Genomic DNA, 25,651 nt, shown 5'->3' with positions numbered 1-25,651 from the left:
GTTGTTGTGGGTTGGTTGTAGGTTGCGGACATGGTTTCGACCTTCTCCTTCTTCTTCTTGGCACTTGGCCTATGTATATCCACTGGGTTTGGCGTGTTGGTTGACTCTCCCACTGCAAATCGATTACCGTTACGCCTGGCACTCGAGCTTCGATGGAGATGCGGAGTTCGTCTAGTTGTGCTTGGAGCTCTTCTTCTTCTGTCGTCCAATTAGCAAATCCTGCTAGCCATTCATCCATTCACAATAGTTTAAGGGTTTCACTCTTGTAAACTGAAGGGTTTCATGAAAAGATTCTCAGTGGGGGCACCAAATGACGGGAGCAAAGCGAACCCCGAAACCCGACGACCTCTAAAACACCGGGGACCGAATGGCGCGCCTCGAGCCTGTCATGGTAAAGCAAACAGGGGGCACCACCTAGCTTCAGCGGCTAGGACGCAAACAACACACCACCATAACAAAGTTTTCATCCAAGAGAGATGGATGCTTGGGAGTAATGATGAAGAGGAAAGGGAATGAGATCAAGTGAGAGAGAGTGAGAGAGAGAGAGAGAGAGAGTGAGGGAGGGGGTATAGCGGGTTAGTTCTTAGGCACCACAAAAGGATGGCGAATCCGCACACCCTTCACACATACACAAGCTCACTCCAAACACAAGACTAGGTGGCGATTCCGCACACCTCACATGGGCAAAACATTGCAAGAAAACATACTCACAAAACCTCAAGATTTATTTAGAGAATAAGGCGATGAAATGGGGAGCATAGGGTAGGGGAATGAGAAGGGAGAGAGTGGTAGAGCACATGGTGGATAGGTGGGAGTTGATGGCGAAGACTCACACGAGGGTTATGGCCATCATCCTTCATTTAGTTACCCTTCATCTTCCATAGCCAAGGGTGTAGAGGTCATGCTCAAGACAAGCATGGTGATTGCGGTGATGGTGATGGTGTGGGTGTGTGTGTGTGCACTAGGCACACACAGTGCATAGTGTGTTCTTTGGTGATGTTGTGTGTGTGTGTGTGTGTGTGTGTACACTAGGCACACATAGTGCATAGTGTAGTCTTTGGTGATGGTGTGTGTGTATTTAGTGTGATGGTGACCCCTCTTTATATAGTGGAGGAGGGGGGAGAAATTCTAGAATTTAGAAATGAAGAAATCATTATCTACATAGGCCATGTGACTGTGGGCCCCACTTGTTTGGCTGTGTGTATATGTGCCAAAACAGCAGTCTCATGAGAGAGAGACTAAGAGAGAGAGAGATGGGTTGATGAAAAAAAGTGAGAGGTGACATGGAGAATAAAGTAATTACAAGAGGGGAGAGAGGGGAGTGTGTTCAGAGGTGAATCTGTGTGCAGATGTGTGTGGACACAAGAAAAATCAGGTAACCACCGGGTGGGGATGGGTCTGTGGGCATCTTTTTCAGTGAAACTGAGTGTGTGTGAGTGTTGGGGAGGTTATTTAGCTACAAGACAAGAGACATGGCGCCCTTTAGAGAGATAGGGGGGTATTTGGGTCATGGGATATGATAGGAGAGAGAAAGGGGGGGTGGGGTATACTATTTTGGAAGATAGCATAAGTTGCATGTGAGTTAGGGTGCATTATTGGTGAGTTAGAATGCATTATTGGTGAGAGGTGGGGTAGCTTGAGGGGAGAGAGAAAGGAGAAAGGACAAGGGGAAGAGAGAGGGGGTTGACCTTTTGAGTGAAGGAGAGGAAAAGGGACACATGACGGGGCAACAGTGAAGAAAAAGGAGGCAAGGTGGGGATGGGCTGCCCCGCAGGCATGAGGTGGCCTATTTTACCTTTCTCATATATTTACATAATCATACTTTATTTTTTCTTACTTTTTCAAATGCCTTTTATCACTTCCTCCCTAAGAGGGGGTTTTCATGGGGTGGGGACGAGAGAAGAGGGGTATGGGAGCTTGGCTTGTGAAAAGCTCCCATCAATACGAACACCCTTTGAAATCCCTGATACCCCTTCAGTTACACCTTTTGAGATCCCCTCTACTAAGAGTGCATTCCCACACGAAGGTACACGAGGCATGCTTGACACACCCAATGCGGTCATGTGCGGTACATTTCGGGCACATACACCTGGCACGCACAGTGGACTGTGCAAACCCACAAGTGCATCCCTTGATTGGTTTTTATGAAATTCGAGAAGTGTGATGCAAGAATGATTATCGAGGCCGCACATTGGCACTTTGCTCCTGGACCAACGATCTTCATCTACGCCGCAACTCGAACTCGGACCAGAATTCTCCTTCTTGGATCCGCAAACCTTGGATACTGCAACTTGTGCTCTTAGTTTGCTGCATCATTCACATGTACGTCCAATCATGCCTTTTGTTTTAAGATGTCTGCAGTGCTGCTTCCTGTCTCCGTGGCTTCATGAGATCCTTGCTTTGCTGTACCCTGACTACCCAAGTCTTCAGCTTTCTTGGCAGTAGCGGTACAACGACTATGCTTTATCATAAGCCCATTGTGTCTAGCTTTGGATGTCTTCCTTAGCATCTTCCAATCACTCTTCAATACTCCCTCTCAAGTGCGCCTGATCGCCATGCTCTTTTGCGCTTTTTGCGATATCTTCAGATGCCTCATTTGCGGAATTTGTGGCATTCTTTCCCTTGCGTTTCAGGCTATCCGCAGTCACCTTCGCACTCTCTGCGGTTTCTTTGCTGTTCTCCTTGGCAGTCTTTGCAGCAACCTTGGACGAGTCTACAGTGCTGTCTACAGACTTAGCTGCCCTATCCTTTGCAGCTATAACGTTCATATCTAATCTGCTCCCGAACTAGGTACGTTACAGAAAATTGCATACCATGGATTGCACCCTCCATTCTGGCAGTGGCGTTGCTGGTGGCGAGCGGGCCCGGAATAAGGAAGCGGAGTGAGAAGGAGAGAGTGCCCTTGAGTAAAGCAAGGGGTGCTACACGGGAATGATTACGGGCTGGGGGCACCGTTCATGCCTGACATGGGGTGGCCGCTGTCATCAATCTGGAGGAGGATGTTGGCAGAGAGGATGACAAAAATACCCATGCATGGTCCCTATCTTCTTCACGTTCTTCACCTCCTCTGCCCTCTCTACCCTTAACTCTAAGTTTTCCATCTCTGATCGTGTTCTTGCTCTCGCTTGCTCTGTCCTTCTCTGTACTCCTGCAGCCGCCTCAGATACATCCCCACCGCCCATCCACATATTGGCACCGCATAGCAAGCCGCCTCGCCCGATCCTCGGATGGACTATTGCAGGCATTCATGCGCGAGGAAAGAAGGAGGGGAAGGGCTCGCTTGAGAAGGGCAGAAAAGTTTGACGTGTTTTGGTTGCTTAGCAGGCGATGGTGATGCGGTTTCATAACAGCAACGGTCATGGCCATGGACGGCAACCCTTTGCCACTTCATACGACAAGGAAAAAGGCAGTTTACCCCCAACGCCTTTCTGCTTGCAGCCAGCATTTTGCAATGCCCAACCTCACAGCGCATACATTGCAGCCGCTGCTGATTTTTACAAGCTTCTTGCACGGCCATCATCACCAAAGGGTGGAGGTTCGATCAACTGCGTGGTCGCCAAGTGTTAAGGGCATCATGAACCCTCAACAGAGATGATAGAGAGAGAGAGGGAGAACGAAAGAGTAAGACAAGAATACATCAGACTCCATGACTAATGCTTTTTTGAACACCTGATGATGCGTACAAGGAGGACTCCTCCATTTTATAGGAAAATAGGAACACCCTTTGAAATGCCCGATACCCCTTCAGTCACACCTTTTGAGATCCCCTCTACTAAGAGTGCATTCCCACACGAAGGTACACGAGGCATGCTTGACACACCCAATGCGGTCATGTGCGGTACGTTTCGGGCACATACAAAATAATGAGAGAGAGAGAGAGTGCTTATTGCCATGTGCCCTGCATGGCAATAAGCACTGGAGGAGAGGGGGGAGGGTGGACAATGGAGGAGAGGGGGGAGGGTGGTGCCAAGGGGTGGTGGCGGCCCTTCTGCATACGCATGAGCAAGGGGGGGGAGGGTGGCGATAGGCAAGAACCCACAAACAAAAAATTATCGTTATTATTTCATGCTTCCCCAAGTGGGGTTTGTTCCCACGGCCGCGTCTTCAAAAGCCGGCCATGTGTGTGTGTGTGTGTGTGTGTGTGTGTGAGAGAGAGAGAGAGAGAGAGAGAGAGAGAGAGAGAGAGAGAGAGAGAGAGAGAGAGAGAGAGAGAGAGAGAGAGAGTCATGTGTTGCATAGTGTGCAAGTCGAGGTACAGACACACACACACACACACACACACACACAATGGGTGGGTGGCATACTATACTTTGGAGAGAGAAGACATTTTGAGGCAATTGATAACAAGACAGAGGGAGAGACAAAGAAGGTGTGTGTGTGTGTGTGTGTGTGTGAGAGAGAGAGAGAGAGAGAGAGAGAGAGAGAGAGAGAGAGAGAGAGAGAGAGAGAGAGAGAGAGAGAGAGAGAGAGAGAGAGAGAGAGAGAGAGAATCCACATGCTAGTATCTATGGAGACAAACTTTGTCTACCATCCATGAGAATTATAAAATTTAGGGTTTACGGGCGATATTCAATCCCCACATCGTAATAGTCTAACGGTTACCATATCTACCTATTAGAATCTTGTTGCATCCTTTTACATTTTGTGATATTGATTGTGTTTTTTTTTCAATGCAGGCACCATGATGCAGTAGTCAGAGCATGGAGGTGGCGACCCCCATAGAAACCAGTGCCCCCTCAATAGCTAGCTCCCCCAGAGCAACCATAGCCACCAAAGCAGGCATTGGTGCCTCCCATTCCTACACCTTCTCTAGCGCACATACACACTGTGGCACAGGAGTTGTTTCATGGGGGAGAGCACCTTTGTAGTCTTCTAGCTTGCCAAGAGTCTAGGTCAGTGGGAGAGGTCTTGGAGGCTACCATGGCTATGCTCGCCATGATGCTCGACCCTTGTGCCTTCCAAGAGTGCGAAGTCATGCATTGTGTTGGGCATTCAAGCTATTTGTGGTATCAGGTGGAGCCCTTCCTTCGATACACTCTCACTTTGTCACACTTTTGTCCTTGTTCAAGAGACTTAGTGCCACAAGCACCCTTTTGCATAGAGGACTATCTACACACTGGCATCACATAGCACACCCTTCTATGAGACGTGATGTACTATGATGACGTGCCTCACCATTTGGAGGTGCCTACCTTCTTTGCCTACCGACTTTGTCCAAAGTTTGTCCTCGGGCTTGATGTGGAATACTATGATAGAAGTTCACGAGGTGGTCACGATTTTTGCAGGCTAGACCAGCAGTAGAGGATCCCAAGGATGAGCAAGTTCACAGGCCGTCCGACTCGTCAATGTCGAGTAGAGCTGATGGTTCCTTGGACCTTAGTCCAGAGGCTTGAAACACAATGTGGACAGGAGGTCTAATCCATGAGCAACACACTCAGCCATATCATCGAGTGATTTTCATAGCCAAGAGGCCCTTCTCAGTTACATTCAAGCATCTTTACTTACGAGTTTTTAGTCAACAGAGTGGCTGGGAACACCTTTTTTTTATGTTTTACTTTTCTAGGCATTGTTTCATACTACATCGCTTGCTAGCCCACACCGATAGGACCATACTACAACTGCTACTTGTGAAACGGGTATGCATAACCTTTCCACATTTAGCTTTGCTTTATATATGACTACCATTCATTATTATTACTACTGTTGAAATTTTGTTTATGACTACCATTCATTATTATTACTACTGTTGAATTTTTATTTATGACTACCATTCATTATTATTACTACTGTTGAATTTTTGTTTTTCCAATGGAGCCACCTCCATTGACCAGAACTTCGATGCCATTAGTACCCAGTACTGCTAGCACAACTTCACAAGTGCAGTCACTCACCTCTGATTTTAATAATTACAAACTAATTTTTGGAAAGTTAAGTCTCTAATTGTGTGTTGTTGTGTTTGATGTAGGTTGACCCCTCTTTGAATCTCTATAGCCGTGTAGAGGAGCTCACATGAGAGCCGAACACAAAGCAATATGGTTGGAGTAGAGCTGGAGCAAGCGCTCAGAGACACTCGAGAAGCCTTGGGGGACTCCACCATTGAGTAGCAAGTTTCTTACTTTTGAGCAGAGCACTTCACATGCTAGCACGCTTGCCCATCACACATAGAGTTCAACCCTCAATATCACTCTACCCTTACATGCTTGACGTGGGTTTGGGCAGGTGAGAGATTTTGATGGGCATACGGACCACACTGGGATACCATGCAAAGTGTTGAATTTCTCTCAACTTGTTTGATAGCGGAGGCTTCTACACGTTGGGTTGTGGCAAGTGCTTCCACATTTACTACCTTGTCCATAGCATCTGCATGCGTACAGATTGCCCGATGTGCCACCGATAGGTCTCGATCATGCTTTACCACCACTGGGGAATCGATGAACTTTTTCCACAATGAGGCCAGATGGTAGACCTTGTCACTCGCCGCCTACTTGTGGCGAGCAACAAGGCAGATAGACAGACAGCCATTGCAACGCTTTTGAAGGATGGGTTACCAAAAAAGGAGGCACTACGGATGGGAGAGTCAGTAGGTGCAGTGGGGCCAAGGGTTACAGAGGTAGAGGAGGTGAGGTGAGAGTGCTTTCAATAGTGGGACATCCTCATGGAGTAGTCTAGAGAGAGAACACTGAGGAGGCCACCCGACGGTTCCTCTTTTCCTCCCAGAACAAACCTTGTAGGCCCAATACTTGTTGCACAGATCCAAGCAGCGGAGAAGGGTACTTGATCATAGTCTACCTCACAAGTATATGCAGATTTATGGATTTGGGAGATGGGAAAATAGGCCCATTGCATGTTAGCCAACCAGGAGATGGCACTTGCTAGGATGCAGTTTTAGTGTGATAGATCTCGGTGGAGGTTGGAGAGTCTTCAATTGCAAATGAGGCCCACGCCAAGCAGACTGCAACACCTGACAGTGAGTGCACCATAGCACAGAGAGTAGTGCAAGCCCTCCACACTAGGGTGCATCTGGCACCGTATATAGAGCATGTAGCTTCGACTCTAATTTATCTTGATTTACTTGTACATATTTTAGTGGTTGTTTCATTTTGTCTATGGTTGTAGTTTCCATAGTATAGGTTATAGAGCACACTTGTACCACACCTTTTTGTACGATGTATCTTTATTATTGTAGTCGCCATGTTCTACTTTATGGAACCCACTTGTACAACACCTTTGTAGGATGTGTCTTTATGAGTGTATTTACCATGTTCTACTTTATGAAGTCCATTTGTACCATACCTTTGTATGATGTCTCTGTATGATTGTAGTCGCCATGTTCTAGTTTTTGCAGTCCACTTGTACCACACCTTTGTGTGATGTCTTTATGAGTGTAGTCACCATGTTCTAGTTTATGCAGCTCACTTGTACCACACCTTTTGTATGATGTGTCTTTATGATTGTGTGCTTATTGATCATAGTTTATGGGGATCACTTGTACATGATATTATGTTGATGATGATCTACATATATTTCAACGAATGGCCATGAAACTTTGAAGGGGTGGGTAAATCACGCTAATTCCTACCCTTGAAAATTTTCATAGCCATCAGAAGCCGGCTCAATGGTCAGGGATGACACAATCGTCAATTTTTTGTTGTTGGGCCCTTAGCAAGGCCAATGGAAAAAAACTCGCAATGTGCAGTGCTTCACCAATGAGATGGCAACTGATGGCCATGAAACGTTGCAAGGGTGGGGGAAGCACCCTACTCCCTTACCTAGCAAAGTTTCATTGACTTCGTAAGTCATCTCAATGGTCAGAGGTAGCACAATCACTATTTGTTTTGTTGTTGGGCCTTAATAAGCCCAATGACAAAAAAATGGTGATTGTGCAACGCTTGATCAATGAGACGGAAACAGATGGCCATGAAACTCTGCAAGGGCTTGAGAAGCATTCTATCACCCCCGTTGAAAATTTTCATGGTCATTGTAATCTGTCTCAATGGTCAGGGAAGGCACAATCGCCAGTTTTGTATCATTGGGCCCTTAGCAAGCGCAATGAATAAAAATTGGTTAGTGTATAGAGAATGAACAATGAGATAGCAATGGATGGCCATGAAACATTTCACAGGCATGGAAGGCTTCCTATTCCATGTCCCTACAATGTTTCATGGCCATCGCAGGCCGTCTCAGCTGTCAAGGACAACACAATCACCAATTTTTGCCATTGGGCCCTTGGCGAGCCTAATGGAAAAAATTTGGCAATTGTGCACGGCTTGACCAATAAGACGACAAACGATGGTCATTATACTTTGCAAGGGTAGAGAAATGTCATAATCCCTATCCTTGTAAAGTTTGATGCCGATCACCGGCTGTCTCAAAAATAGTTAGGGATGTCACAATCGCCAAATTTTTTCTGTTGGGCCCTTGGCAAACCTAATGGCAAAAAATTGTCAATTATGTAGCACCTGACCAATGAGATGACAATGAATGGCCATGAAACTTTACAAGGATAGGGAGAGAACCTTACTCCTTACCCCTACAAAGTTTCATGGCCATCATAAGCCATCTCTTCGGTTCATGGTGCATCAATCGCCAATTGTTTTGTCATTGGACCCTTGGCAATAGCCCAATGGCATAACATTGGAGATTGTGCAGGGTCCGACCTATGAGACAACAACAGATGGCCATGAAACTTTACAGAGTTAGGAAAAGTTTGATGGAAATGGCCTATGAACTTTGAGGATCGCGGAATTAAGAGAACTAAAGAGAGAATTTTTGTGAGGCTACTTTGAGAACATAGAGGGTGAACGTATTTAGCGGTAGCAACTTAATCATAATACTTAATTGACCTGGCATGAACAACACTTTTTCAAGAGAGAGAGTTTAGAGAACTTGACAAAAGTTTTAGGGGACATAATTTATGTGGAGCCGGTCCCCCCTCCAATAGGCTTTTGTATTATAGATTCTCCCATCACGAGAGACTTGGTACAATACAATCTTTGTGTTCCTTGTGGCCTAGGTGATGCAATGAATATGGAAAGCTTCATGCATCACAAGAATGGCATAGACTTTGTAGAAATAAATAACCATCCCCAACCTTAGTCCAAAGGCCTCAAACACCTTCAAAGGTGGAGAGAGCTAGCAGGGAATGAGGGTAGGGAAGAGGAAGAAGGAACATTCATAGCAGAAGAAATAGTTCCTCACTTATCATCACTCTTCTTCCTAGCATACATATAGCATAGTAATGAAGATGGAGAAAATGACAAGCTTAAGCATTCGAGCATGGCTCTTGGTTTGATTTTCATTTCATAGCCAAGAGTTTTGGTGTAGGCTATCGACTTCTCTAGTAGCTTGGAGAAGGAGATAGAGCTCTTGCACTTTGCACTTCACACAATGAGAGAGAGAGAGAGAGAGAGAGAGAGAGAGAGAGAGAGAGAGAGAGAGAGAGAGAGAGAGAGAGAGAGAGAGAAAGAGAGAGAGATAATACCCCCCAAGCTAGTCCCCCTCCTTGCTTTGGTCGACCCCCCTCTTCTAGCACTAGCCTGCACCTGATTGGACCTTGGCCAATCACATGCTTACTGCATATCAAGCAACAAGGGTAGCCTTGGGACAAGTGTTCCCCTTTCCCCGTTGAGAGAGAGGACTTGATAAATGCAAAAAAAATTAATTTAATTGACTAAATTATCATTGGACCCCTTGGGAGGCCAACTAATAGGCTATAGGCACAACATGAGGGCAACATGGAGAGGAGGTTGACAAGTGTCCTATTTGCTTTCTTCGTATCAAGCTTGCCTTGTGTGAGGGTGTGTGTGTTCTCTCTCTAGCTCCTACAAAGTGGGCTCACCCCCTTATGAGTAGGGATCATGTTGACTTTGTGGAACACCTAAAACCCCTCAAGAACATTATCATGGATCACCTTAGCACCTTAGTCATTAAGCACATCAAGCACCTTCGTCAGCAAGCACGACAAGCAGTTTAGTCAGCAAGCATGACAAGCACCTCAAGCTTGGGCCGTGTTCACACCTCAAGCACAACCCTAGTTTGTCTAGGGTCAAAGGAATTTTAACACTAACCATTGGAGGTCTTTAATGAAGCTAACCCTAAGATCTTCAAGCTCCATTAGCTAGCCTTGCTCTTTGACATACCATTTCTCATTTGGACCCCTTTACCACTGGCCCCGTCTTGAGATAGACCCGTAAGCACATGTCTATATTCTAACCCTTGTTCTTGTCTATTCTCCCACATTAAATGATCAGCTTAATATGAGAAAATCATTTGGGTTGATTAGATATTACATTTTGTGACATTACCTCTCTTAAAATCATAGTCGTGCTTGACTATGAGGTAGAAGAGATAAAGTCTTAGTCATTAGTCAATGTTTCTTAGCGGATAGAGGATCCCTTTTTACCCTACGACATCATTCCAAGATGGATGACCAATCCATTTGGTGCTTGGGAGACATAGCTTCCGCAAGCATGTCTGCTCTTTAGTTCATTTCATTCTCCCAAAGTAGAGTGACAAATTCTACTTGGTGTTTGAGAGACGTCGTCATCACAAACATGATTGAAAGCATGTATACTATTTCAATTTGTGCACAATAAAAAGAGAATCAGTTTTATAAGACAAAAATAATGGCCATTTAAAAGAAATATGTACATTTTGTTACTCTAATGTAGCATTGTAAGCATTGACAAGGTTCATACTATCCTTAAGTTGTATTCCTTGCAATTATCTAGCATCTTCAAAAGGATAATTTTTGAACTTAATAAGATACCGTTGGATGATCTTACCATGTCATAGTACCTTTTGTTCATGCCGAAGGATAGCTTCTGGTTGTAGCACCTCTTCTTGGTCTTCGATTTCTTTAGGGTCTTCAATAATTGGTTCACTTGATAGCTCTCCTTTGTAGGGCTTAAGCAGGCTCACATGAAAAACATTGTGTATGAGCCAATGGTTGGGCAAATTGAGTTTATTAATACATTTTATTGATTGGCTTAAAGATTTGAAAAGGACCATAGTATCTTTTTGCTAGTTTAGCATAATACTTTTGATGGCTCGTAATATTTTTACCCATCGTTTGCCTCAATCCAGCCTTAGGAAACTTAAGTAGGACCCAATCATTTTCTTTGAATGTTAAGGCCCTTCTGTGCTTGTCAGCAACAACTTTTTGCCTTTGTTGAGAGATGGATATAGCCTCCTTAATCTTTTGGAAAGATTCTTGTAGGTCACGGCTATACTCATTGGCAGTGAAGATCTTCCCATGTACTTTTAGTAGCAAGGGACTTTTTGGTCTTCCTTCAATGATTTCAAAAGGTTCTTTTCCCATAGAAGTATGGACAATATTATTGTACGCGTACTCTACAAGGGGTAAGTACTTTTTCCATTGTGAGCATTGATCTACTTTTGTAACATAAGTCTTTAGGAGATCGAGAATCGTAAGATTGCCTATCTCACTTTGGCCATCTGTTTGTGGGTGATAGGCCGAAGAGAAATTCAATGTTGTACCTAGATTTTCAAAGAGACCTTTCCAAAAATTACTGGTCATTCTAAGATCTCTGTCTGACAGGATGGATGTTGGCAATCCATGGTGTTTGAAAATCTTGGATATGAAGAGAGTTGCCATTTGGTGTGCCTTAATAGTCTTTTTTGACATGAATAAAGTGTCCTTGCTTGCTAAACCTGTCAACTATTGTCCATATTCTCGTATTCCCATGGATAGACTTGAGTAATCCATAAAACCATGGATATACTCTCCCATGGTGAATTAGTAGGGATTGGCAATGACTGGAGTAATCTAGGTTGGTCCCTCTATCATATTTAGTCTTTTGGCATACCACACATTTTGAAACATACTTTTGTATGTCCACTTTCATAGTAGGCCAATAGAAGTACATCTGTACTCCTCGAAGAGTAGGCTAAAAGCTCTTTTTCGTATATGCCCAAGACTCGTTCATGCGTATTGAGCCTTCAGTTCTCATATGCTATGGCATGCCCTTCTTGAAGCGACTGCTCCAAGGCAATCACCACAAGCAACACATTGGAGGTTGTTAGGAGTTTTTTAGGAAGTTTTTTTATGCTTTTCCTTCATGATTAGACATCGAAGATAATGAGTATTAGTGCCCGATGGTTCCTCATTTTTATCTTTGACTGATTTCCATGAGAAAATGGTCTTCTATATATCAGATGATAATCAGAGTTGTCGAGTAATGATGGGTTGTTGACATCGTGCATGCACTTTTGTGCTTGCCATTAATGCTCTGAATTATGTTTCTTGAGTATCTCCCTCTTCAAGTGTTGATCTCCTAGCTGCGAGAGTCCTCGCCTGCTGTGCTATCAAAGTTTGATGGTCATCTATGTATCTGCTTAGCTTCCTATTTCGTATCGATGGCCGATGCGATGCGAGATTTTCTGCATAGGTTTGAGTTTGAGAGCTAAGTGGGTATATGATTTCTTGGCCAATGCTTTAAAGTGTGTAAAATTATGATCTGTAAAGGGAGGGGGGGGGGGGGGGGGGGGGGGATGTATACACTCCGTATGAAGGCCAAAAAAATGATCCAAGCACTTTCTGAAGTGGGTGGGTGGGGGCGGGGGGGGGGGGGGGGTGCGGGCATCTTTGGTAAGAGAACGCTGAAGAAATATGTTTGGGTGGAAAGAAAAAAGGGCGAGTAGTAGAATCCGAAGGGGGGGCTCCGGTTTTCCCAGCATAAGGGGACCATAGGCAAAGGAGAGAGCGAATGAGAGCCGCTAAGCCCGTGTATGATGCAAGAGCTTGGGAGAACCAGAGAAAGCTATCCCAACACGGCTCATACCCTGCTACAGAGGAGGGGAAGGTCCTTCTAGTGTGTGAGAGAGTGGGAAGAGCCAAGAGTAAGGGGCATTATGGAGTCTGCACTCACAACGAGAATCCCAACAAGAAAAGAGGGACGATGGTAGGCAGCTTCAATGCAAGGGTTTTGCTTGCATGGGTTTGAGTTAAGATAGGGCATGATCAACACGGCAAACGAGTGAGCAATACCGTAAGGGGGAGCTTAAAGAGACTTTGGGGACGGGCTGTAGAAAGGGATCAAGTGAAGCTCATAAGGAGTCAAGCCTGCAGTATGAACCCGACAGGAGGCTGAGCAAAAGGGTCACACTTGGTGGTCTGAGGTTGGGTCGCCATATCAGAGGCAACAGGAGGGTAGCAGCCAGGTGGGAGGATGATGGATGCATATAAGATCGTCTTTTCCTTGTGCATTCAGTCCGAATGATTTTGTAGAGCATGTAAATATTTGAGGTCATTTGTTTGCAAATTTCGAGCCTGCCATTGCAATTGGTTGTTTCCATTGCCATCGTGAGTGTGATGGGGCATGTGAAGAGTTCAAGTAAAAGAAGCCTCAAGGGATTGCATACGATGGCTTAAGGGGAGCATATGTGTGGCCCTCTCATGGTATGCAGGAGACTTTGCACAGATTGAGGTCACTACCAGGCCTTGGCTGTAGGCTACGGATAGGCCTTGCCAGATGTCGTTGATGGAGCAAAAGACACCGTGCGCACACTCACACACCCAGACAACTCAACACCACACAAGGAATTTACTTAAATTCCTCACCTCACTCACCACCACTCAAAATCTCCCTAAAAACTCTACCCACAAGCTCAATTCAAACTCCAAACGCCTCGACCTACAAGCCCTTGCCTGCCCGCAGACACTACAAGGTGAGTCGAGGTGATCAACACTTGAAATCACACTTGATGGCGACCAAAATATACAAGAAAAACCATCAAAAACCCAAAAAACTCCAGCCACAAAATGCCACTCTCAAACCATTGCAAAAACTTCACCAAATTCCACTCTGTTGGACTCTTTGGAGTAGCGCCAACCCTAATGGCAGCGATACAGGGTCACATAGTCTTGCAGAAAGCCGCACCTTCTTCCCTCAATTCCTTGCACACACACATCCATGGAAACCTAAGAACTTCCATAGACTCTCCCAAGTGCAAAATTGAAGAGAGAAAGCTCTCATTCACTGCTCCACACACTCGAAAACAAGACGCGAACGCAACGGGACTGCACTAGACCACCTGTAGGAACCCTGCTTTTTCCCCCACACAGAGGGGTGAAAGTGTTGATATTTCCCTTCCAAAGTCCTCCCTCAGACTGGACCATCATGGCACCGTGAGTGATGTGGACATTTGAAGCCATTTCACACCTTTTTTGGCCTAGTTTTGGCCAGTTTTGACCCCGAGTGGGCATTTTTCGCAGGAAAAACCCCAAACAGACTCCAAAATTCACCAAATTTTGCAGGCTTGATCCTTGATACCCAAAGCACATTTCCACATCTCCACATTCCATTTTTGACCACTTATAGGGCGATGCACGTATCACCGCAGATCAGGCGCCGCAAATAGACATTTACCGCATGTGTCAAACTTTTCGAGCGGGATGAGAGTACCCACACTTTTCACTTGCATTTTTTACATTCTAGAAAGCTCAAAAACATTATCTAGAGCCAAAATAAGCCACCTAGAACCATATCCAAGGCCTCGATACCCTCTCCAGGCATGTACGTATGCTCGACTGCCGACACGCAAGCACGCATATTTACAATATGCACACATTGTACCTTTTTTCAAACTTGAAACCACTTTGCAAAGCTCCCAAATGCATGTATTTACATCTTTTTGTACATATGACCATGCATATAAACGCTACTTTGTACACGCCAAAAGCGGTCTATCATCATTGCCCACCCTCTAGGTAGAGCATTTATGCTCAACCAAGAGACTATTTGCATCCGGAACCACATCCCTCGCAAAATATTTCTTCAACCTATAACCATTTATTCTGTAGCGCAAATGTTCACTAGACAATTTTTCCAACTCATAGGTGCCATTAGAAAATACATGCTTCACTCTGTATGGACCCAACCATTTGTCCCTCAATTTCTTCTGAAAAGTAAAATCCAAGCGAGAATCATACTTCATCTCACCAAATCTCCTTCTTTGATCTCTTTCTCTGGCAGCCTCTTATTCATTTTCTCCATCCTTGTCTCTGCTTGTTGAAGATAATAATCACTGGCTTTCTCTCTATTCATTCGCAACAACTCTAGAGAAAGAATTCTTTCTTGCAGCTTGTCACTATGCTCACCTTGCATTCTGCACAACAACTTCAAGGCATCCAACTGCACTTGTATGGGCATATGAGCTTCTTTTCCATAAACAAGCTCATATGGTGTAAACTGTGTTGACACTCTATACGCAGTTCTATAAGCCCACAAACACTTTTCCAAGTCCAAGTCCCACTCTTTAGGATGCTCTCTAGCATACTTTGATAGCATCTTCACAATTTGACCATTGCAGTTCTCAACCAACCCATTGCATTGTGGGTAGTAAGGAGAAGAATGCCTATGCTGAATTTTCAATTTCTCCATGAGAGCAGCAACAAGTTTTCCCCTAAACCCTGGTCCACGATCAGAAATGATAACCATAGGAGCTCCAAACCTGCAACACACCTGTTCATATAAAAAAGAGGCCACTCTTCCTGCTGTTACATCTTTTATTGCTTTTGCCTCCACCCATTTTGTCAAATAGTCCACAGCCACAAGGATATACCTTTTACCATTGTCGGTCCTTGGCATTGGACCTACAACATCTACTCCCCATTTTGCAAATGCATCAAAAGACATTATAGCTTTCTGAGGCTCAGCCAAAAGCTTCCGATTTGCAAACACTTGGCATTCATGGCATGACTTGCACCAAAAATAAGCATCTCTCATCATAGAGGGCTAACAATAACCTGCTCTCAAAACATGAAAGACAACCTGATCCTTGCCTTGATGGCCTGTTTCTTCATGGCAGTGCTTGGCAGTGCTCCAAAATCAAGCCTATCTCTTCTTTGTACGGCACTTTTCTCAAAATGCTATCCTTGCCATAAAGCATGAGATCCTCACCTACCAATGTGTAGTTTCTTGCTTTTTCAACTATTCTCTTACGCTGAACCTTTGACATGCCCTCTGGACATTGCCCTTTACCAAGAAATACTTCTACATCTTGCAATGATTCCCTTACTGCATACAAGGCTTCCTTGACCTTTAAAGGAGCCACCAAGGCATCCAACTTGTCCCTAGCCAACTCATCGGCTTCTTTATTCTGCTCATGAGGAACATGCTTAAACTGTATCTTCTCAAACTCGGGCAAAAGCTTCTTAATGCCATAGAACCACTTCTTCAAATTGTCTTTCTTAACATTCCACAAACCAAGCACAACTGATTCATGACTAGCAATGCATCCCCTTTTGCAATGACCCTCTTTAGTCCAAACTCAACACACTGCTTCAACCCAAGGAAAAGCGTGAGGTACTCGGGCTCATTTTTACTTTCAGCTTCATCAAGATCGTAAGCTCTAGAAAAGATTACATCGCCTTTTGGGTTCTTAATGACTACCCCACCACTTGCCTTTTGAAAAACTTTCCTGTATGCACCATCAAACATCATTGTATACACATTTGTAATATCTACTTCCTCTTCATGATCATCCTTGTCAACCCTTGGGTAAGATGGAAGCTCCCCCCCCTTATGTACCACTATGTCTGCCAAGTGAGCTTTAACAGAATGATCCACTTTAAACTCAAACTCATACTCTTGAAGCTCCAAAGTCCACTTTAAGATGCGCTTGCTAGGCTTCAAATGTTGTACTATATCTGGCAAAAGATTCGATGTGGTGAGCACATAGAACTTTTGGGGCAACAAATAGGTTTTAAACCTTCGACAAGCAAGAACCAAGGCGAATACCCACTGTTCCATTTCCATGCAGGAGAACTCGCTTAGAGTCTTCATCTTGCTCTCAAAATAAACTGGCTTGAAGTTCCTTCCTTGTTTTTGTAAGAGAACCGACCCAAAAGCTACTGACCCCACACTAATAGATACATAGAAAATCGACTTCAAGTCAGAAGGACTCACTGTTGGTAAAGCACACAATACCTCCTTGATGCCATCAAAAGCCTGTTGCATGTCTTCATTCCATTCAAACCCTTGAACTCTTTGACTCAATTTTTGGAGAGGATACACATACTGACATAGCATCCATAAAAAACATGACAAGTACTTGAGCTTATGCACAAATGATGCCAAATCCTTTGTGTTGCTGGGCGTATCCATAAGCAATAAAGCCTTAACTTTCTCTGGGTGAGCTTCTATTCCATTTTAAGAAACCACATGTCCTAGCAAATGGACTCTGGCATGAGAAAACTTACACTTCTTTGGGTTGAGTTGCCCACCCTCTTGTTGAAGCCTTTCAAAACTCAACCTCAGCTTCTTCAAATGTGTGAACCTTGAGCTATAACACCCAATGTCATCCATGACAATGCGAATGAACTTACCCAAGTAGGGACCAAACACTCTGTTCATCCATCCTTGGAAGGTAGCATATGCATTAACCAGGCCAAAAGGCATTCTTTTGTAGACAAATTAACCCTAAGGAGTAATGAAGGTCGTCTTCAATCGATCTTCAATCACTATCAAGATCGGAAAGTAACCAGAAAATCCATCCATGATTGAGTAACTTTCATGACCTGCAACCTGATTGAGGATTTCATCTAAAAAGGGTAGTGGGTAATGATTCCTTTTTGTGGCAGCATTCAAAGGTTTGAAATGAACACATATCCTAAATATTCCGTTCTTGTTGGGCACAATAACAACTGGAGAGACCCATTCGGACTCCTCCACTCGAAAGATGAAATCTGCTTCCAAAAGCTTTGTCACCTCTTCATGAAGTGCCTTCTCATGAATGACCCCCAATCTCCTAAGCTTTTGAACCTTTGGCTTGGCACCTTCTTTTAGATTGATTCTATGCTCGACTCCTTTAGCTCCTTGCAACTCTGTATATTCAGTGGCGAATAGCTTTGGAAACTTTGTAAACATGTCTTCATACTCCTTTTTTTCTTTTTCTGTCAAGTCCTCTCCTAGCATGCTCCTTACATTCACTTTGGCAGGCTCTACAATTGCTTTTGGACTATCCTTCTCCTCCTTGACCTTCACATCATGCATCGATGCTTCCTTTTCAACACTTATCCCAAAAAGATCAGCACATAATTGCATCAAGCCTTCCTCTACACTTTCTTCTGATGATGTAGACGAAGCATCACTATCGTATGATGTGGTTTCCGTCGAATCTGTATCTTGCATCTCCACTAGGGGTTGTGTATGGCTCTCGTGTGTCTTCATGTTGTAGACAATGGTCCTTCCTTTCTCTTTGTCGGGGATGGTGATCAAGCCCGTGCCCCAATCCTGCTTAGCACCAGGGGTTATAAGCCATGGCCTCCCTAAAATGATTGGATACGCATTCTCACCCGCTTGCATCACGTAGCAATCAACCAAGCACTCAATCCCCAAGACTTTTATCTTCACATCTTCAGCTATTCCAAGACACCTTGCCTTTCTGTTGTTGGCCATTCTCATACGGATCGAAGCATTCACTGACATCTTGACACCTGCTTCTTTCATGATAGCCTCGGTCATGACACACACCTGGGAACCACCATCCACATATGCTTGCACTTCCGTCTTCTTTCCCAGCATAGCTTCAAATATTGGCACCATATCCACTTGGTGACCAACCCTCAAAGATGACACCATGCTTTGATGCTTTTCCTTCTTGGAAGGAAGCCGCGTACTCACACACTTGGTCCACTGCCTCCTCAATTTAGCATTCAAAGCCACCAATTGACCAAAAGATATATTTGCCTTTTGATTTCGTATGTCGTCGACAATATCATAGTCTTCAACACCTTGGCCAAGGAGGTAGTCCTTTGGACCAATTTTCCTTCTTCGCCGCCTCTTACTACTTTCTGGTTTGTCTTCTACCTTAGCCTTTCCTTTCCTTGCTCTTGTTTCCCTCTCTTCTTCTGTCTCTTTCTCCCTATCATGCCTAGCTCTCTTATTGGCCAAAACATCCACATCTTGATGCTCGAGGGTAATGATGTTAATAGCCCTACCTTGTCCATTTGCAGGCAACGGTTGCGGTTGTTGTTGCGGCGGCGGTGCTTCTAGTGCCCGTTCTTGATGATTTTCTTCTATTCTTCCTCGACCACGTCCATATAGGGGGTATATCCCTCCTCTCTCTTTTGGTGGTTCAGGACAATCAGGGGCGTAGTGACCCTCTTCATCACAATTGTAGAATCTTCCTTGTAGCCTTCGTCCCCTACCTCTCCCTGCTGGCCGCTCTTCTCTTTGGTTTCTATTCATTATGTTAATTCTTAATTCTTGCACAACTGACCAGCAAGATCATGTAGAACCCGTTCTGTAACAAGATCTGGACCTTGAACCACTCGCTCCACTCGATCATCCGTTGTCACAAGGACCATTGGTTGCACCACAACTAGCTCAGCGTGTGTCAGGCCTTGCTCCCACCTTCTCTTGATCTTCTTGCTCTTGGTCTCGGCAATTTCCACAGCTCTTTCAAATGTAGCAGGCTCATCTTGATCGACCTTCTCCCTTACACTTGGATGGAGAAAATCCATAAACTGACGCACTTTAAAGAAATCCCCTGGAGGTACTTGGGATGCTGCCTCTAATTGAACCCAAAGCCCTTTGAAGTGTTGCAAAAACTCTTTAAAATTAGCATGAACATCTTGCTGCAAACCTCTCAATTTTGTCGTTGCTTCTGTTGCGGTTAGTTTCTTCCCAAACCTGTCAAAAATTGCCAGCTTCACCTGCTCCCATGTTTGCTTTTTGTCTTCCTGTAGACCTTCAAACCAGTCGCGAGCTTCTCCTTTGAGCGCAAGAGGAAATACATGAAGCTTGGCTTCGTCATTCACAATGTGCATGCCAAGCGTATGCCATTCGAAGTCCACAATCCAGTCCTTCACATCCTCCTTCCTTGTAAACACTGGCCAACTATACGCCATCCCTTTGAAATCCCTTCTCCCTTGCGTGAGTAATTCCACAAAATTTGAAGTCTTGCACCTCAACCAAACCACCACTTTTCTTCAATGAAGCTCGAACGTCACAGTGATAGCCGTTTTTCGGCTCTCCATAATTGCCATAGTGAGTTAACCCACCCTATCAAATCACTCAAACATTTTGGTTATCCCTACCATTTCACTGTACATAGGCGTATGTGAGTTAAGGACTTTCTCCATATTTTTTTAAAACCCACAGCTAGCTAGTCACTGGGCTAGTTGACACAAAAAAATAAAAAAATAAAAAATATTATGGCCCATTTGTGTATAAATATTTTATTGTATATAGTGCCTAAATAAAAGGTTTTTTTATAATTATTGTGGTATTTATTTAAATATTTCTACCTATGGTGTGTTATTTCTGCTATGTACATTGACTCACCATTACCATATTTTTTCTTACCATTTTGCATACTCTTTATTCCATATAAAAATAATTTCATGCAAGCTTCTCTTATTTTTGGTGTAACTCCATCCCTACAAAAATAAAAAAAAACTAGTTCTATTTATGTGTATATTTTTTCACTATTGTGATTTTTTCCTTCCTACATCTATTCTTTATTATTCTCATAAATTAGACCACCAAAAATATTCATCTTTTTATGGTAGACTTATAATGAGAGAGATTTATTTTGACCCCTTTATATTTTTTCCACCTATATTATTTATATTTGACATGTACATATTTTTTAGACCCCTCAATATTTGATTTTCTTAGTTGTACTATTCATTTATATCATGATCTCAACAATATCTTCAATTATAGACCTACCAAATAAGGTCAAGGGTATGTGGAATGCATGCATGCACCATGGGGAGCTCACTCTTGGAGGTATTCAAAAGAATCATCCAAAGAAAGACCTCACAAGGACTTTGTGTAGTGGAAAAAACAGTCGGTTTTGCTGAATTTTTAAAGATCACATGATCCCCGAATTTGAAAAGGTGATACAAACAAAAGTTGTAGCTCGTGAGCTGAACTTTCACCTCAAATGTTTTCATATTTTTTTGAGCTACGAGATGTGAGCTATGATTTCATTGCTGGACTCCAGTTTGCCCATGCTATGCAGCCACACTCCCTCTTCCACTTTATCATCTTCCTCTTTCACACACACTCCTCCCTCTCCTTCCCACTCCCAAACCTGCAACTCCCATGTCCTAATTCAGCCTCTTCACCATTGCCACATCTCTCACACCTCCATAGCCTTCATCCTCCATTTCTACACCCTATGTGTCCCCCTTTCTCTCTCTCTATATATGTCCATATTACCATACTCTCTTCAGCTTTGTAAAGAACTTCAAAAAATCAGCAAAAATCCAAGGATAACCTCTGCAAATGAAGGCTTTTATCATGAATTTTCCAAGGTTTGAAGATAACCTAGCTTCATCGACACGCGCTACTTCGCCATGATGACCGCTTCTTCTACCGGTGCTGTAAAGAGGTGAATGTCAACTTCTCCAAGCTTCAACCTTGCTTTACAAGATTATCCCTTTTCTAACTTTTCTCATCATATATCTCACCATTTGGTGAATGATTTTGTAAATATTTTGTAGTGATAATTACTAACTACTAACCACTAATCTTATTGTAAAATGCACCCTCTACTAGAGTAGGCACTCCCAAATTATTCACTCAATCCTCTCCCCTTTCATCCTCAATAATTCTCTTCCCTTGAGCCCACATCCATGTGACTCAAAGGACAAGAGAGACCCTTCCTCATTAAAAAAAATAAAAATATGCATAATCTTTTATTCCTTCAAATAAACTTGATTAGGCCTAATCCAAATCGGGGCTTCTAAAACCTATAAATAGAGCCCTTCTCTCCCTTGTAAATCATCAGATGATCACACTACACCACACCATTCTCAACACATAACACACCACTCTTCAAGCCTAGTTGTGTAGAGTGTGTGCATCGTGAGTGCTCTATTCCATTATTACACATAGGTGCATGGAGAAGCTTGAAGTTAGTTATGCCATCTAGAGGAATGGAGTGATACTATAATCTGCAATTACACTTGTAGCCTACTCTTGTCCATAAATAAGATTCATAGGTTTGGGTGGAAATTGTATGCTGCAACTACGACTCTTCTCTCCAAATTGACTTGATAAGTTGGCTCATTAGTTGGTTGAAGGTATATTGTCCTTGAAGTTTGTTGTGCCATTTCATGCTTGGTGGTTTGAGGGCTTGTTGAATTGTTTGCCAAAACTTTCAATTGTAAGAGGGTGCTCGGTGAGAGGGCTCCCGTGATCCTAAGACAATTTGTGTATTGGCAACAAAGTCAAGTTTTGTGTTGTCTCTCTATTTCTCATCAAGCTTTGTGTGCATCTAGTCTTTAAGGCTAAGACTGAGTTGCTCAAGTTGATTTGTGCTCTTTACCTCTCTCTGGCGTGGTGAATGTTTGTGTTTGGTGTGTGTGGCTATCTTGCGTTCCCCTCTCTTTGTGCGTTTGAGTACAAGGAGATATCACGTGCGTCCTAGTTCGCATCTACAACTAGGTGGTGCCCCTTTTCTTGTTTGGTTTCTGGCTGTGGGTTGTTGTTGTCTCTAATTTTGCTTGCCCCAGTCCCAATTGAGCAGCACGGGAGCCTCGAAGGGTGTTTAGAGGCCGCTCTTCTTGTTGCCCATCCCGGACCGCCTCAAATTGGTGCCCCCACTGAGGACGGCTTGGGTATGTTTTGTGTAAGTTCAACCTTTAGCATAATCAAGTAGCTTGTATGAATCACGAGAATTTGTATGATCCCTTCATTCCCATTGCAAGGCAAAAGGTACACATAATTGTTAGTACTAAGTTGCAATTTCAGCGAGTAATTCGTAGAATTTTAGGTCCTCTTAGGTTGACCGAGATAAACGCTTCAGTAAATCCTTTTATTTTGCCTCTCATTAGGTACGACCTTAGTTTGGACGTCTATATTTTTGTTTTGTTTTAAGCATTAGGTCATGCATAGACAATGGATAATGGCCCAAGAATAGAGGTTTTTCCCTTTCATTTCACTCCATACATTAGAATAAACATTGCAATTAGTAGAAAAATCCATTTTCAACAGCGTATGGTGTTCATGTTTGGTGCCCAAAGAGTAGAAGAAATTCTCGCGTCACCAAACCCTGTCATCCTACCTCTTATTGATTATCATAGGTCATTTGATGTGAATATTTTTATTTTGTTGTAGAATAGATTGCAATTTAGAAAATATTATTGTGTAAATCTTTTAAAGAAAGAAAAAACAAAAACGCGTCACTTTGAAATCAATTCAATGGAGACCCAACGCCAAATGTCTGGATATCCTCTTTTCTTTGGAGAGCCTGGAGAGGATGCAGAATTATTTTTAGCAAATTTCAAGATGTCTTGTCGTATCAAGAGGACATAACTGATCAAGAACGCGTAGAGATGTTTGAAGTGGTGCTTAGGAAAGATGCTAGCACTTGGTTTGACTCGTTGCCTGAGGAAGTTAAAGGGAATTACACAGAAGTTGTGAATCATTTCAAGAAATACTTCTTTGATCCCCAAAACACTCAAAAACTATGGCAAGACATTGTCTCTCATAAGCAAAAAGACCTAGATGACTACTACTTGTACAAGCAAGAGTTTCTACGTCTTTGGGCTGTATGGGTGAGAAATGTTGCTAACCTTGGTGATGGTGCAGAATTTCTAAAGAAGGAGAGGTTCATAGCCGGACTCTTTCCTGACCTTAAGATAAAAGTTGAGGCGGGTGCACCTGCTACCTTTGATGCAGCTGAAACTAGGGCTGCTGAGATATATAGAAAACTCAAGTGGCTAAGGGGAGAGGTTCCAATAGAAGGTCTAAGACCCAAAGGTAAGTCATAAGAATGAACATCTAGGGAGATTCCTGAGGTAACGGCGGAAGTGATTGAGAAGTTAAATGAATCTTTAAGCAGCTTGTCAATTCACCTTGCACAAGCTGTAGGTCCAAAGGGACAAGCAAAGAAGTCTAAAGAGCGAGATCCACGACCTAGGAGAGTCTTGCAATGTTGAAATTGCGGAGAGTCTGGACATGGTGAGAGGCGGAAGTGAAAAATAGACCCGGTGGCCTCTACACCAAGACTATGCACAATGGCCTCATCATGGGGGATACACAATAGGGGCACAACCTAGCAAGATATGCGGCTAGGACGCATACATATACACATGAAGCATGCCATGGAAAACAATTTCAAGATCCACGCCCAAATGTGGAATGGGGTGGTCGGAGAATAAGGTGAGAGGAGTGGTGAATGAGTGAGAATGGGCTTGCTACTCATGCATGTTAATAAGGAAGATAATGAGGTAGGGGAAACTTGCGATTATGCTCACTTATCATACAAGAGGTGGCGAATCCGCACACCTCAAGATGGAAGTAGCAAGATGATAGGAATATGAGAGGGAGAGAGAGAGTGTGTGTGTATGGTGGCGAATCCGCACACCTTTACATAAGCAGAAAAAAAAAGGCAAGAAACAAGCCAATACCATAGTCACAATGAGATGTATCCAAAGCGACACAAAGTATGGCACCAAGATGAGTGTGTTGATTGCTTGCAAAAGATGAATACAATACGTAGCGTATGACAGGAAAATGAGAAGGGGACAAGATCGTAGGAGGCATAATGGAGAGATGGGTGTTGATGGCGAGGAATATCATGAGTGTGTCCACCCTTCTTCTTCTTGAAATTGTGCCTTCAACCCTTAATTACAAGTGGTGTGGAGGTGTGGTGCTCATCTTTTGTGCATGGTGATGATGATGGTGTTGTGATTATGTGATTAGGGTTCATGCTACAAGCATGTAGCACAAGAGTGTGTATGGATAGGTGTGTGTGTGTGTGTTCTCCCATGGCCTCTTTATATAGGGAAGGAGGGGAGGATTTAGCAATATTTCTATTTGAGGTGAGTGTCCCACTTTGGTGACTTAGAAAATGGGGTGCATGTGACTGTGGCTCCCATCTTGTCTCCTCATTATTTAAAATACTAGAGTCAATAGAGAGAGAAGATGAGAGAATGTGGGTAGGATGTAGAGGATAGGAGATATTTACAATAGTCTAGCTTTGGCTAGACATAAGCTTATTAGGGAGAGAAGAGAGAGGTAAGAAATTTACAAGAGAGATTGTCAAAGGTGGATAGTTGTTGATGAGGATGGATCCTCCAAAAATGGTGATAGAATCACTCTAGACTTGCCAAGACCTCATTAAAAGAGCTTTGTCTCTTGTAATCATGCTTGAAGACTTGTAGAACCATAGCCATTATAGAGGGAAGAAAATTGGGGATGGCGTGTGTCACCATTACACGAGAAAACTGGGGTCCACTACAAAAATCATATCTCCGTGTTCATAACTCCAAAAATTTTGAAAAAAATTGAGCTAAAAGTTCAGATCACGAGCTACATCTTTCATGTTGAATGCTTCTTTAGATTCGGGGTTCTTCTCTACTTAAAAAATTCAGCCAAATAATGTATTATTTGTGGCTGCAAAGGTCTTTTGGTTGTCCCCTTTGAGTGGACTTCTCTCTTGCCTTCAAGTGTAAGCTGCTTCATGTGTATGAAAACATGACCTAGAGTTTTGAAAAGATTGGCAATCAGCTAGATGGAGGTATTGTTGAAATTTGAAAGTGGGGTTGAGGTTTGAAAATGAAAACTAGTGAATAAAATATTTGGTAGGGTGGAATAATATATATACATGAAAAATATATTAGAAAATACTAAACTATATAATGTAATTTAGAATATATATATTT

At 43.4% G+C, this 25,651-nt stretch overlaps 1 protein-coding gene across 1 annotated transcript; it reads right to left on the bottom strand.

Moving 5' to 3' along the window:
• Positions 1-2,516: 2,516 nt before the first annotated feature.
• LOC147455892 (uncharacterized) lies at positions 2,517-2,768 on the bottom strand. Its single transcript, XM_086515353.1, has one exon. The coding sequence runs from the start codon at positions 2,766-2,768 to the stop codon at positions 2,517-2,519; it is 252 nt and encodes an 83-aa protein (XP_086371479.1).
• Between the last annotated feature and the right edge of the window lie 22,883 nt (positions 2,769-25,651).

This window comes from Adiantum capillus-veneris, chromosome 6, assembly GCF_014529385.1.
Source record: "Adiantum capillus-veneris isolate H3 chromosome 6, ASM1452938v2, whole genome shotgun sequence".
Lineage (NCBI taxonomy): Eukaryota > Viridiplantae > Streptophyta > Polypodiopsida > Polypodiales > Pteridaceae > Adiantum > Adiantum capillus-veneris.
Note: the sequence above shows the minus strand (reverse complement) of the source record. Positions and strands in the feature narration are given on the sequence as shown.

Bases quoted from the DNA above. Each gene is read 5' to 3' on its own strand.
- LOC147455892 (XM_086515353.1), bottom strand. From the start codon at position 2,768: ATGAACGTTATAGCTGCAAAGGATAGGGCAGCTAAGTCTGTAGACAGC.